Source organism: Chrysemys picta, chromosome 7 (assembly GCF_011386835.1).
Source record: "Chrysemys picta bellii isolate R12L10 chromosome 7, ASM1138683v2, whole genome shotgun sequence".
Lineage (NCBI taxonomy): Eukaryota > Metazoa > Chordata > Testudines > Emydidae > Chrysemys > Chrysemys picta.
In genome coordinates, this window is record NC_088797.1 from 101,829,121 (window position 1) to 101,845,094 (window position 15,974).

Here is a 15,974-nt window from a genome sequence, read left to right on the forward strand (position 1 = left end):
GTTAGCCTGGCATTATCTATCTTTGGCAAACCCATGTTGCATTGCATCCCTTTTACCAATTACCTCTATGATTTAATTATTCTTTCCTTCACAATTTGTTCTAAAAGCTTGCACACCGCAGACTAACAGGTCTGTAACTGCCCAGATCACATTTTTCCCTTTCTTAAATATAGGCATTAATTTAGCTGTTCTCCAATCATATAGGAGACAAACAGATTTGTTAAAGATTGTTGCTACAGACCAGCAATCTCTTGAGTCAGTTCTTTCAGTATTCTGGGATGGAAATGATCTGTTCCTCTTGATCTGAGCACATTATGCTCTTTTCTTCCATCTCAGATGTGATCATTTTGATTCCTAGACACTCATTTCCATCAGCCATACTGCCTTAATGCACATGTACCATATTAGCATCTTTACTGAAAACCGAGGCAAAGCATTCATTTATAGTTTTTGAACCACATCTAGATTATCTTTAATCTCCTTCCCAGTCACAGTACATGGCAGCCCAAACTCACCCTTCCTTAATCTCTTTTTATTTATATAACTAAAAATATATTAAATGTAGGAATAGAAATGCTGAGAATAAATACCTTTTCTACAAGTTCTTGATTTCTTCTATATAATGCTTGCTTCTCCTCAATCCACTTCATGTCCTTAAAATATAAATGATTAATATTATAGGAGAAACTGAGAGTGTTGCCATAGTATATGATCATGTAATTAAAGACTGTATCATAATGCATACACAGAAGTGGGCTGAATTAAAATTTAACAGGCAACCTTAATTCTGACATTTCCTTACTTTTTTGCGTGCTTGACTTTGCATCTTAAAGTTCTTTTAACATAGTATTTTGGTTTTTTTAAATGTAATTGGAATATAAATACTCCAATTTAACAAAAATAAACATGAAAAATCCTGTCAATCAATTAAATGAATGATGATTGCAATAAAAGTGAGATGTTAGGCACCTCCATTACAACAATTTAATAAACAGATAATAGCAATTATTGTATTTTGATTTCCATGCTTCCCAAGATTAACAAAGATAAATCTTATTTTTAGATGGATGAATTATTTTATTAGATTGAAATGGGGGGAAAACAATTGGAACATTAGTTGCTCACTGAGATCACTGACGCTTTGGGCTGAGCTGGCAAGCAAGTGATCACTTAAAGTTTGTAAATCCCTTTGAAAAGTGCTATGTGAGTGATTAATAATTATAATAAATATTTTCATAATTATTCTCTGAAGACACCATATATAGAGCATGTTTTGAACAATTAATTTTTTACTCTGCTGAAAACAGAAATCAAAATTTCTTTTTCCTACAAAATTCAGTTCTTTGTAATGATTCATTCCATCTTTTGAAGAAGTTTGTAACTGAATGTTAATGATGGAGGACCCACTATATTCCATCACTTTTAAGATCTAGGGGGACCCTCCTCCGGCCCTACCTGAAGGGGTGGGGGTTATTGACTAGAGAGCTACTATGGAAATTCTACTCCTAGGCTGGTGTAGCCAGTTCTCTTTTCCCTTCCCTGTCGGAAGGCATGGCAGTAGTTTGCTGAGTCCTCCCATTTTGGAAGATCCAGCAGAAACATTTACAGGGAGAAATGCAGGCAGATACAATTCCAAAAGCTGAACAGCAGGGGGAGAAAATGGGGAGTGGGTAATTTATCTTTTTTCCATAGGCACCTTTTAAAGAGCCAGAACATGGAGAACCTATTCTCATTGGGTAGTGCACATGGAGGAGAATCACACACTAAAGGTGTGCCAGGATATTGATGAGGGAGCTTTAGGGGGTGGAATTTCCAGTTTATTGAAGGTTTCTCCAGGTTATTTCATATGGAGAGGGGTTTAAAACCTATGAAAGCTCCAGGGATGTAAGAAGGGAATAAAGGCTGCAAAAGCCAAACCTGAGCTGATAAAAGAACTTCTGAAAAAAATTTATATTGATTTTTAATGTGACTTTTAGGACTCTCACTTATTTAGCCATTTGCCGATAAAAGAAAATTCAGCTAAGAACAAATAGACATATTTCACCTTTCGGGTCACATTTACCCCCACATTCTGTAGATGTACATTTCAACTGGGACCAAAAATAGAATTTTACACAGAATTATAATAATATTTAGTGCTCAAAGTATGTTGCACTTTTCATTTTCAAAGTGCCACACAAACATTGGACCAGGTCACAGCTGGTGCAGAGAAGAAGGCAGCCAGCACACCCCCACCTACATGCCTTTAGGGTTTCCACCAGGAGAGACAACTAGATGACCATGTCAAGGCCCCAGTGGAAATTTAAGTGAAGACATCACCCATCTGCCTTACCCATCCTCCTCTTCAGCCATCACTGACCTGTGGGCACCCTGGTAGAATTGAGGTTGTGGAGCCTATCCCCATGCTACTGTAACACTAGATTAATCAAGCCCATTCTCTAATGAACCCTTGCAATGCTTGTGATCAGGGGCGGCTCCAGGCACCAGCGCAGCAAGCGCGTGCCTGGGGTGGCAAGCCCCGGGGGGCGGCCTGCCGGTCGCCATGAGGGTGGCAGTCAGGCTACCTTTGGTGGCATGCCTGCGGGAGGTCCGCCGGTCCCGCGGTTTCGGCGGCAATTCAGCGGTGGGTACACCGAAGGCGCGGGACCAGTGGACCTCCCGCAGGCATACTGCTGAAGGCTGCCTGACTACCAGGCTTAGGGAGGCAAAATACATAGAGCCGCCCCTGCCTGTGATTTATGTAAATATTAGCAGCCTCGTTTTACCAATGGGTAAACAGGTATGGGTTTGAGCCTAAAAATTGCTGGGCAGCTTCAAGTAAAAGTAGAACAGCCTCAGCTCACATTGAAATCAAATGATTTGCCATATTCTGACTCAGATGCTCCTGGCTTCTACTTCCATTAACAGTCCACTAGATTTTTCTCCCCTTTTTGACGTTTTAAAAAGAAAGTTGTGAAAAATAATTGTTTGTATCATCTTCTGGATTGGAAATGTAAATAACTAATGTGCTATAAAGGCAGCATTTTTTATATTTTCAATGGATCTAGCAATCCGTCCAAAGGAAGTATGAGCGTTTGTTATCTGCAAGAATTCTAGATATGAAGATATTCGTATTCTATAAATGTAGGTATATTTTTCACTGCCTATGGATACAAGTGAGTGGAATGTATTTTGAATCCAGCACATCTCCAATTTTAGCTGCCTTTGGGTTCTCTTTTTCACAGCTCAACAGAAAATGGCAACCCTAAGCATGTAGGTTCTGTACCAGCCTTGGGATTCAAGCTAGTTCAGTAAAAGCCTTAAAAGGAATTTATTGTTATAATGTTCAGATAGAATCCATTGTTAAAATATCTATTGAGTTCTTTGGTTCATTGTTGGGGTCGTCATAAACTATTCATTTAACTTGGTATCCAACAAGGCTAGCTGCAAAAATATAAAGCCACTCACACTCTGTAAGAAATGAATTAGAAAGCTCATGATAGCATGTACCATTTCTATTTTAGGGATGTTACCTTTGAAGTTATTTTCTAATATTAGTTATGTAAACATTTACAGACGCCAAGCCTTCAGACATCAACACTGCCGTCAGAAGGGATCAGAACGGCATGCAGAGGCAGGGACATAATTAATAGATCCAAGGCCTGAAGAGACCATTATGATTATCTAGTCTGACCTGCTGTATAACACAGGCCAGAGAACTTTCTCACAATAATTCCTAGAGCAGAGATTTTAGAAAAACATCCAACGTTGATTTAAAAATAGGTCAGTGATGGAGAATCCACCATGACTAAGGCTATGATTTAGTCACGGGTATTTTTAGTAAAAGTCATGGACAGGTCAAGGGCAATAGCCAAAAATTCATGGCTTGTGACCTGTCCATGATTTATATTATAAATACCCCTGACTAAGTCTTGGGGGGGGGGGGGGGAAGGGCGCTGCTGGGGGGTGCTCTGGGGGCCACTGCTAAGGAGGAGCTGGAGGATCCGCTGCTGGGGAGGAGTCCCTGAGGGGCTGCTGCTGGGAGGGGGGAACGGGGCTAGTGGCAACAGCTGCTGGGAGCTTTCGAGGCTCTGGCCGCCCAGGGACCACTGTCAGGGGCCGCCAACAACAACTGCTCCAGCTGCCCCAAGGACCGCTGCTCGGGCAGTCCCCAGGGCCAGCCACACCAGCCGCTGCTAGCCCCAGGGCTGCTCCAGCAGCGGCTGGTGTGGCTGTCGCCAGAGCCACCTGAGCAGCTGGTCCTGGAGCCAGCTGCTTGGGCGGCCCTGGGGTCAGCCACACTGGCCGCTGCAGAGGTCATGGAGGTTGCGGAAAGTCATGGAATCTGAGACTTCCGCAACCCTCCATGACATACACAGAGCCCTAACATAACCCTGGCTAAATTGCTTCAGTGATTAATTATCCTTACTCTTAAAAATGTATGCTTTATTTCCAGTCTGAATTTTTCTAGCTTCAGCTTCCAGCCATTGGATTGTGTTATACATCCTAGGATCGCATCAGCTCTTTTGGCCACAGAGTCACACTGGGAACTCATGTTCAGCTGATTATCCATCATGACCCCCAAATCTTTTTCAGAGTCACTGTTTCCCAGGATAGAGCCCCCATTCTATAAGTATGGCCTACATGCTTTGTTTCTAGATGTATACATTTACATTTAGCCATATTAAAATGCAAGCACTCTGTATCAGTGACCTGTCATGTCCTCTTCATTATTTACCACTTCCTTTATTTTTGTGTCATCTGCAAACTTGATCAGTGATGATTTAATATTTTCTTCTGAGTCATTGATAAAAATGTTAAATAGCATAGGGCCAAGAACCTATCCCTGCAGGACTCCCTGGAGAAACACCTGCTCAATGAAAATTCCCCATTTACAATTACATTTTGAGACCTATCACTTACCCAGTTTTTAACTCATTTAACCTGTGTATGATGGGATTTATAAACTCCACACTAAGGCAGAGACAAGGTAAGGGCTGGAGCAGTAGTGGGCCATGTAGTCCCCACCCTCAGGCACTGGCCAGCATGCTCCTGGGAGAAGACCAGGACAAAGGAGCTTCAGGAGCCCCAGGCGGGGGGTGAGAAGGGTGGGAAGAAAGAAGCCATTTCCTGGAAGAGCACCACTCTACAGTAACAGAAGAAGAAGCTTCTATTGAGGGGCCTGCTGACCACCCAAACATCCCCGCTAAACACTGACAGAAGGACTGGAGTTAGAGGCCCAGACCAATAGGCCTGCTGACGAAACAAATCACCCCATAACAGTATGTCCTGTTAATTTTATACCGTTCTTATTTGTTAAACAAAATTCATGTAGTACTAGGTCAAATGCCTTAGTAAAGTCTAAGTCTATTATGTCAACACTGTATCAACTGAACTTGTAATCTCATCAAAAAAAGATATCAAGTTAGTTTGACAGGATCTAGCCCATAAACCCAAGTTGATTTGTGTTAATTACATTACCCTCCTTTAATTCTTTCTTAATCAAGTCCCATATTAGCTGCTCCTTTACCTTGCCAGGAATCAGTCAAGCTGACAGACCTATAATTACCCAAGTCATCCTGTTTACTCCTTACCCCTTAGCTGTCTTCCAGTTTTCCGGAACTTCCACAGTGCACCAAGACTTATTGAAAATCAGCATTAACAGTCCAGGGAGCTACTCAGCCAGCTCTTTTTAAACTCTATCTGGATCTGCTCATTTAATAATGCAGAATAGTCCAGGCACGAGAATATCAACAATCAATGGAAATAATATTAGACCCAAGCCCAAGCATCGTGGAGGGTGTGGCAGGATGGAATCATCAGGCTAGACTAAAGATAATAGGAACAGAACCTCCCTTTAAATAAGTCAATCATGCAAGGCCAGACATTCAGCAGCGATTCAAGAAGTGAAAATTGTTTAAGTGTACCCACTGGCAAATCAAAGAGAGAAATAACACATTTTAAAACATGTTTTGACTCTACATTAAAGTCCCATTAAAGTCAATGGCAATATTAAGACTGATTTCAATGAGAGCTTGATGAAATCCTTGAAGAATTATATGCAAACCATTTGGGGGTAAATTTTCAAGAGGGAACTTTGTGTATATAAAATAAAATTGTATGTTAATTTACTCTTTTTGTAAAAGCTACTTAACTGATTATTTGAATTGAAAACACAGACATTTTGTGCAATTAACTATACATAGTTGCACAATAGGCATTCTAAACCAGCTCCACTGCATGAACAAATTCATGTAAGATTTTGAGAAAAAAAAAAGAGGAAAAGCTTTTGCACACTAATGGTCAACTCTTTGCTTGATAATGCACGTAGTCTGTACCAACATGTGTGCTCACTGCTCCTGTTAAACAGCCTAGGAACTGCTTTTCTAATGTAATATCCACTTTTCTCCTTCATTTAACAAAACAACAATCTCTGCAGAGAAAACCATTAGAGGCAAAAGCGTATTTTTACTCATGTTAAGTTAGAACATTACTTTGCATTGAAGTGAACATTTTTCCTTCAAATGTCTTTTGAATTTCTTTTCACAGTCATTGTGCATGCTGGTAATCTGGTAGATGTAAAATCTCTAAAATACTTATTTTTTGAAATGATGAGTTTAAAACATGGACTATTTTCCTGTATGCCTTATTGCCAAGATATAATCATCTTTCCTCTTTGCTACAGGACTTTTTCAGTACATATGACAAACACATTTTCAAATAGCTATCAGAACCAAATCTATCCCTCAGTAGTTTGCTTTGTGAGAGATAAAGGATAAAAGCAGTAGAGAGTGCTTTAAAATAAATCATATTTAATAGTTCTTGGTGGGACTTAAGTGGTATTCAGCCCCTGTGCTGGTCTGCTGCTCAGGGGTGAATTTTACCCTGTGTGCTTAGTTGTAAGTTTACCTGTGCACTTTCCCATAAATACCTTTTAAAATAAAAATAAACAGTTATAAAAATAAATTTGGACCCATAATTATATGACTGATTATGCTGCCTGAGGACTTCAGAATGGAGCCCTCAGTTAGGTGTGCAACAGTTTCCTTGCTTTTAAGCACCACCAGTGACATTGAATGCACATGCTAGTTCTACTGCCCACGCAGTTCCATGGTTAAATGCTAGAATGTTCCATATATGCTATGTATCTCTTCTGAAATTTTGCCTATCTATTTTGGGCACTTATATAGCCCCCATTACTGTAGTATTGAGCACCTCACAACAGCTCTGTGAGGTAGAGAAGTGCTATTATCCCCATGTTACTGATGGGGACCTGAAGAATGAAGGGCCAGATTTTTAAAGATACTTAGGTAACTAAAAACAGAGATAGGTACCTAATAGGATTTTCAAAGGCAAGTAGGTGCCACTAGATGCCTGTCTGAATCTTTAGGTACTGAAATACCTGGCCCTAACCAACTTGCTCAAAGTCACATAGGAAGTCTGTGGCAAAGTAGGAACTGACCCAGGGTCTCTAGACTAATGTTCTAGCTACTGGACCATCTTTCTGCTTCTTATCTCTGAATGATGTATATCTGAATATTGTAGGGTTTGTCTTGTGTATGAGACTAAAATATTTTTAAAATTCCGAGCAAAGAAGTTGTTCTTCGTGGTTATAAAAATGAGGTTTGACAGTAGTAAAGCTTGGCAAATAATCCTTAAAATATAATTTCTTCAATGAACTTTGCTTCTTTTTCTCTTCATGAACTGTCCAGTAATACATGGCAATTTTCTCAAAATGTATTAATTATTCAAAGTTCTTTGCCAAATATCTTTGTGAATTATTCTTGTTCTATCTAGGGATTGCTCATTTATTGTGAATATTCAGTATCAAAATGCAAGCTCAGTAGGTTTGATTAGGCACTTATGGACCAGATACTCATATAGGTAAGTAAATCTGTGTAGTTTCATTGACTTCAATAGAGATATGCAGATTTACACCAACTGAGAGTCTAGCCCCCAGGTAACACAGTGCATTCCATGCGTGGATGAGCATAACTCTTTGATTCAGGTTTTTAGTGTATAATTTTCACATTCACAAATTTAAAGTTCTCTTTATGCAAATGAATGTACATTCACACATTTTTCTTTCAGTATTCACTCAGCACTAGATAGCATGGATTTAATGGTCAGTTCTAATGAATTATTCAACTCATTTGTTGAATAATGTGATATTAATCTTTCCTAATCCAATGGTACACAGTTTGAAGGGAAATCCCATAATTATGCAAGGGCAGTTAAATGGATTTAAGAGTGTCAATGACGACACATAACTGCTGCTTGATAGATGTGTTTGTAATTAATAATGTGCCAAATATTTTAGGAAGTATTATCAAAGTGATAATATTTTATATATATATATAAAACTGAACTACACTACTGTCTTTTATCATATATGACAAACTTTATAATGTGAGTATATTTTTCTTTTGCAGAAAATTTACAGAACAGCTAGTTATCGTTAGAGACTGCAGTAATGAATATTTTTCTCAGAGTACATTACCTGTCCCTGCTCAGCAAGTGCCTTTTCTAGGTCCTCTATTTGAGCTTGTGATCTGTGTATTTCTGCTTGGAGCTGCTCACGCGTCTGTAGGATGTGAGAAAAGATACATCAAACTTTCTCTAAAAGCCAAAATGCTAATGTAGATACATCAAACACTTAAAATATATCAAATACTTATTAAAGACATTTGGGGGAACTAATTTGTTGTGAAGTACTTATGACAGGGCCAATCATTAAAAATTTTAAAAGGAAAACTTATATGATGGGATAGCAATTTTAAGATATAATTTAAGACTAAAATGATCATCCAGTTAACTAGCCTCTTAAACAGCAAAAGATTAATTGTTTCTTACATTAGAATATTTGTTACACTCTTTGTTCATAGATCAGAAGAGTTTTGCCCTTATCCAGTTCTATCAAAACAGGATGTTTAAAAAAGCAAATGGAGTAACAGAGATTTGTCTTCCCATAAGAATGGGAGGAAAGATACATTAATAGTCTGAGGGGCATCTTGATTTCTACCTGTATTTTTGTTGTTTTAAACTGATTTAAAAGAGACCAACAAATATGATGGCACAAATTGTCAAAAGCAGCCTCTACATTTATGACCATAATTTTGAGTACACAAATGTTAAACTATACTATGCGTAGATTTCAAGCACAAAGGCTAATGGAAAGCTAGTTCACAGTCCAACACCTTTCTGTAAATGTGATGTATATATTTTATGGAGAATAAAGCTAATTCTAATTCTTAACCAACTTTATACATAAAATATGTATGTATGGGTGTGACATACCAGGGTACAATCCAGGCTAATGAGTAGCTGCGTGATCCCTTTCAAAATGTAAATCATGTCCTGCTATGTCTCTGTGTGTGTGTGTTGCAACCAGCCAGGCACACCCTTGGCTCTTACCTGCCTTGGTTATGCTACAGAGTGACCCCAACACACACCCCGGTCCTGGATTTTGCCCCAGAAACGTATTTCCTGTACCACCCAGCCCTCTCCTGGACAGTAATAATATATTTAGTCCATTATTCCTTTAAGGGAAAAATACACACACAACTTGTTACCACAACTGGAGTTACACAGATACCAACTTGAACATACTGGATTAGATAAAACAAATTTATTAACTACAAAGAGATAGATTTTAAGTAAGAAATGAGGCATCAAAGTAAAAAATGATTACAAGAAAAATAAAGATAAAACACTTACTGAAGCCTAACTTAACAAACTACATTAGATTCAAAGCAAAAATTCTCTCGCCGCACGCTGTCAGCAGTCTTACTGACCAAACTCTTTAGGTCAGATCCCCTCCCCAAAATCCAACAGCTGCTTCCTTTGTCTCTTCAAGTGCAGTGAATGTGATGGGCAGGGAGAGAGAGAGGGATATCTTGTGTGATTGTCTCTTCTTTTTTATAGTTTCAGTCCGCCTCTTGAAAAACATTTCCAACTGAGACCCAGGAGACAAAGAGTCTACGTGGAAGAATATTCCCTGATTGTTTTTTTCACCTCTTAGAACTTCCTTTGATTTCCCTTCCTGCTCGATGACTCTGTTTACTGCTGAAATGCAAATTAAGGCAAGCACACATTCCTTCCTTTGTTTAGGACAGACCTGACTTCTGCCTGGCCAGGGTTGTGGCATTTGGAACATGTATTAATTAATAACATCATACCGGGGAATCTTATAACTTCACATACAATGTTGCCACACATATTTTACCAGAACAATCTTGACCAGCAAATTATGAGTTTTCAAATGATATCTTACAAGGCATATTTTGTACAATTACAATAGTGTATATGGTATGAATACAGGGGTGTATTCTACCTCAATGGCACTCTATTCTATATAGATTTTTATACTGTGCTCATCACCATAGTATCTGAGCGCTTGCAGTAGTGCCTTAAGCAACATGACTACATATCTGTCACATTATTTGTTCTCTCATCCTCTTTCCAGGAGAAAAAGCATACCTAGTTGAGTGTCTTCTTTTGGTAGGTGTGTCTTTTTTAATAGATCCATTGCTGTGTTTATATTAGAGAAGGCAAGACTAAAGAAATGCTTTTTGTACTTGAAATGGAAAGTGGCGAGGATTGTGACAGTCCTTAGTTTTGAGGGGAGTTCATTACACAATCTTGGACTGCCCCCAGAAAAAGTTCAGTCTCCTGCAGAGGTGAGGGTGAGCTTTACTCTTATTGTTGAAAATTCCATTGTGTCTGAGGAGTGAAGCTGTTGACCACATTCTTTGTCTTGGAGCTTTAGATGATCTTTTAGATACTCTAGGCCCATACCAATGAGTGCTTTGAAGATAAGGACTGAAACCCTAGTCTATGGGAAGCCAAGGTAGGGAGCAGAACACAGATTTGATATGTTCTTGGTAGCCTGTATTGCTCAAAAGATGCACTACAACATTCTGAACTATTTGGAGTTTCCTAAATACTGAAGGCTTCATGCCCAGTTTATATTGTATTGCTGAAATCCAGCTGAGAGGTGACAAATTCATGTATAACTGAGACCAGGTCTTCGTCCACCAGGAGGGGACAGAGTTTCCTAGTCAACCAGAGATGGTAGAAAGCATTACTTGCAAATGCTGATATATGAGAGCTCGGTGTCAGTGAGGAATCCAAGAATATTCCTAGACTATGGACTGAATTGACCAATTGTGGGTGTGTATCTTCAACCAAAGGAGACTGCTCTGCGGTTGCAAGCTCTTCAGAATACTTCACTTTGCCTATCAGCATCTCCTCTCTCTTGCTTGGGTTCAGCTTCAAGCAGCTGTACTTTATCCAAATGCTGATCTCATCCACGCACTGGGCCATCTTGGTGGTAGTGGTCATATGTGGTGAAGGATAGACAGAATTGTGTATCCTCTGCATATTCCCAACACTTGAGTCTTTGTGCCATCTGACCGGTTCACCTAATGGTTGCATGCAGATGTTGAGAAAGACTGGAGAGAGAATTGATCATTGTGAAACTCCACAAGTGCGGGATCTAGCAGTGGAGCTGCAGTTTCCCATCCCTATTTGTTAGCACAGTCCTTCCAGGAAGGACACAACCCATTTTAGTACATTACCTTGGATCTCTGTCACCTCTCTTAGGTGAAACAGCAGACTCTCATGGTCAACAGTGTAGAATGCTGCAGAGAGGTCCAGCAGGATGACAATGCATATCTGTCCTCATTGACAAGAGGAAATCATCCATCAGTGCCACTAAAATGGTTTCAGTTCTGTGTCCTGGCCTGAATCCAGATTGTGCCAAGTCTAGAACATTAGTTTTAATTAGATGAGCTTGTAGTTAGCTTTTGGCTAGCTTCTCAACATACATGAAGGCAACTCTCTTGTTTATTCCTGCACTCAGTTTGGTTGAGAATATATATTTTCAGAGTAAGTGATTTTTAGAGCATATATAGATTTAAAAACCATAAACAAACACATCTGAAAACAAAACGATCCAAATTCAACTCCTCCTCTGCTTTCATGCCAAGACCGGAGTTCAGGGTTCACTTCTTCCCACTTAGCTGATGTCCCCACTAACAGTTAAAAAATAAAGCAAGGACTGTTGCTGCTTACACTAAATACTAGCATTGCCATCAGGCCTTGCAGGCACAACAGAGAACCCAGAACTGAAATATTGGTTGGCAAAACGTTGTTCAGTTTATGTTTTAAAGAAAAGTTGCCCATTTTACTTGGAACAGAATTCTGGAAAGCACTTATCTCCATGGATAGTGTACTGCTTCTTCCCAAGGCAACAGCAAAATTACCCAAGTATAAACTGAGAATATATGTTTAACTGGAACAGAATCTGTGTTAAAAAAAGTTTACCATTAAGAGGAACTCAATTGTAAAGCCATTGAGGGTTGTCATTGTACCCTCAACCTCTACTTCAGACAAGGCACCTTTTGGATCAGGTGATTGCTCTGATGAGAACAAGGGTAGGTTGGTGGCCTATAAATGTGTCTGGGCAGGTTGCAGACCGCAGTAGCAGCATGAGAAAAAGACCAGTTCTGCTCCTTTTGCACCTGACACCCCAGGAAGCTTTTCCCACCTATAAATCCACCTGGGTAGGTAGTTAGCCAGTTAACACCAAAATCTTATAATTATATTTGTTGTCAGTATAAATTGTCTTATTTAATTATTTGCATTATCTGAGTGAACTTTCCTTCTTGTTTGTTTTGAACTGGGAAACATTGAATTATTTCATGTTTGTAATTGCTTCTTGTTTCACCATCACTTTCTTAATGTTTGCAACTTCTATCATGTCAGAGCAGATAGCAGGCAAGCCTTAAAGAAGAGTAATTTCTAAAACTGTTTCACAGATCAAATAGAGTGAGACAATACCTCTCTCTCAATCTGGCTACCTGAGAGACAAGGGATTAGTTTACTTGCAAGAACATTAGAGAAACCCAGCAGTGTAGGCTGCTGTGGAGTTACCTACCCATTACTTTAAGTTATTCAGTGGAAATGAAACATTAGCTAGATGACCAGGTCTGGAAAGCCAAAATATTGACTCAATCTTAGAACTCAAGCAGGGGAACGTGTTTCATGTTTAATTTGTCTCAAGGGATTGCCTGCATGGGTTGGGAATGCAATCAGACTACCACACTGCTGTAGGAAATATTCATGGTTGTACTAATATTTGAAACTTTTTATAATTTTAATAAAGTTGTTGCTAATGTGGCCATTTTACCCTAAGACTGTGTTGGATTCTCCTGGAACAATGTGCTTATGAAAAGTGAAAGTGACTGATCCATCGCTTACATAATAGATTTAGGGCCAAATTGAGAGCTTGTAGGCACACCTCCATCAATGAAATTGCATAGAGTGGAGGTCAGGGCAGAATTAATATGTACATATTTTGTTCTTTGTCCAAAACGGATATATTCTAATCCTTTCCATCAATTTTCAAATAGTAAAATTAAATGTGACTGTATTAATTGTCCTTCCAGCACTTTATAATGTATAATTTATTCATATTACAGTACATATATGTATTTATAATGTAAATTAAAGCAAGATAATTAGATAGCTGCAACTGCCTTTCTAAGGAGACATTGGAGGAAGATAGGAAGGCACAATGGAATAGTGCAATTCAATTAAGAACATGAATCTCGTTTTGAACTATAAGCCTTTTAAAAACGTTATTCAGAATCAAGTAAGCTCAGTAAATCCAGGTTTGAATTTTGAGCATTAACTATTTACGAATATTGGTAATAGATTTTTACCGACGGGGAGCTTAATTTTCCATAAAATATTCTCCTTGACACTCTTGTAAGCTGATCAGTGGTATAAAAATATAAATGCATTAGCCATGGTTTCTTCAGCAACCAGCACTTCAGTGTAAGAGAATGGAAATCTGACTGCTTTTAGAGACCATAAATTACAACACTGCATTTGAGATAGCAGTGTAGACGTATTAGTTATTCACAGCAGACAATATTATGGACAGACCCTACCATGAGGAATATCAAACAGGTATTAAAGGAGGATTAAAGGAAAATAAAGAGGGGGGGGAAGAGAAGCCTCCTGAAAAATGTTGAAATCCAGTTTAACTCTTTTTCAACTACTGCTAACATACAATTGTCTGTGCAGTACACCCTGACATCCTGGTCAAATTCCAATCTGAGCAATTACTTTCATTCAGTCTACAGTATATCTGCAATTTTATTTGGAAGGTAATCTTCACTTCCTCTCCTAAACTTCTGTATACTGTTGCTGTGTTTTGGCCCAGAAATGGTTGGTGGCATAATCTCTAAGTTTAGCCTGTGCATTACTTTGTCCAAAAGCACTTTGGAACCTATCATCATGAAAGGTGCTTTATAAACCTATGATTATATCATATATACATACATATTAAACTACTACAGACCAGATCCTCAGCTGGTGCAAATTGACATAGCTTCTTGACCTTCAATGGCACTACCCCGATTTACATCAGCCAAAGATCTGGCCTATTAGTTATCAAAACAACCTGAGCAAGTAAAATTAGAAAAATGTACATCATTGCAATCCTTTATTTTCATGTAATATAAGCCATTTAGACCTTAACTTCTCGTTCTGCATCCAATGTTCCTCCGACCTGTTCTTGCAACAAAGCATATGCTCGTTGCAAAGCCTGATATTCCATTGTCAACTGCCGAAATCTCAGTTCTGTTTCTTCTTTGGCCATGCCCTGAAATGGGAAAAAAAAAAAAAAAAAAAAAAAAAAGGATTCTTCCAAAACTGAAAGTAAAGAAAGCCTCACAGAAACCTATATTATTTTCTCTAAAGAAGGAAGTTGGTGGCATTAGAGCCAATAATTTATAGTACTTTTAAAATACAAGTTAGCAAGTGCTGTTCATAAAGTCTTGTTTAAGTGCTCTCTAGTTGTTTCAGTCTTTCCAGGAAAATATCACGTAGACACATTCACTGAAATGAAAGATGTGTCTTTCTTTCAGAGTTGGCACTACTTGCCAGCACTTCTGATCACAACCATTATGAAGAAAAGTTCCTCCTTTTTGCAGAAAGATGCAGAGTATGACATCCATGAAGCACTATGACTGTTGAACTGACCCTCAATCACTGCACCACACACAGTCACCACTGGTGATGTGCCAATGGCATTTCTGAATTAATATATGACATTTGCATTGATACTATGTTCTTCAAATGAGACAAAGACCAAGGAGTGAATAGTGAATGGATGACCTGATTTTCAGAGACACCGAGCATCCACAACTACCACTGAAGTCAATGGCTACGTCTACATTGCAATAAAAAAAAGCCCATGGAACTGAGTCTCAGAGCCGGAGTCAATTGACTTATGCCCACGGGACTTGGGCTGTGAGGTTAAAAAAATACAGTGCAGATGTTTGGAGTTGGGCTGGAGCCCGGGCTCTGAGACCCACCCCCATCATGGAGTTACAGAGCCCAAGCTCCAGCACGAGTCGAACACCTACACTGCAATTTTTAGCCCCCCAGTCTGAACCCTGCAAGACTAAGTCAGCTGATCCGGGGCAACCTTGGCTATGCTGCTGGTCTTTTATTTCAGTGTAGATGTACCAAATGAGAGATGTGGCTCTTCAGTGCCTCTCGTTGATCTTCTTTACCTATCCTGCTTTAATGCTGTAATACATTAGTATGGTTCATTAATATAATGAATTCGATATGAATGAAATTCACTCTATGCAACAGCCAGGGCTATTTTGAAGGCTTATATCCAACTTCAATGGTGCACAGAACTTGAGCCAACTGTCTGCACATGAGTGAATTTCATGCTATAGGAACAAGGAGAAGTATTTGCTCAATGTGTGTATTAAAAATGAATCAAGAGATTCATGTTTCTCTCTCTCTCACACACATACACACACTCTTAAATTATGTAGCCAGCTATGACACAGATATGAATTATTACACTCCCTTCTTTAGAAATCTGCAATTAAACTGTGAAACAGATGGTGAAGGGCTGACTGAAATGATGCAGCTATTAAAGAATCAGATGCTGTAAAAACATA

General features: G+C 39.0%; 1 protein-coding gene across 33 annotated transcripts in view; it reads right to left on the reverse strand.

Moving 5' to 3' along the window:
- The window catches only part of JAKMIP3 (Janus kinase and microtubule interacting protein 3), a 158,506-nt gene that overhangs the window by 17,539 nt on the left and 124,993 nt on the right, over positions 1 to 15,974 (reverse strand). For all 33 annotated transcript variants that reach the window (XM_065552149.1, XM_065552167.1, XM_065552166.1 and 30 more), the window contains 3 exons: positions 14,525 to 14,653; positions 8,480 to 8,563; positions 591 to 653 (listed from right to left, as the gene is read on the reverse strand). In XM_065552149.1, coding sequence (XP_065408221.1) covers positions 591 to 653; positions 8,480 to 8,563; positions 14,525 to 14,653 — 276 coding nt within the window. The remainder of the gene's footprint in view (positions 1 to 590; positions 654 to 8,479; positions 8,564 to 14,524; positions 14,654 to 15,974) is intronic.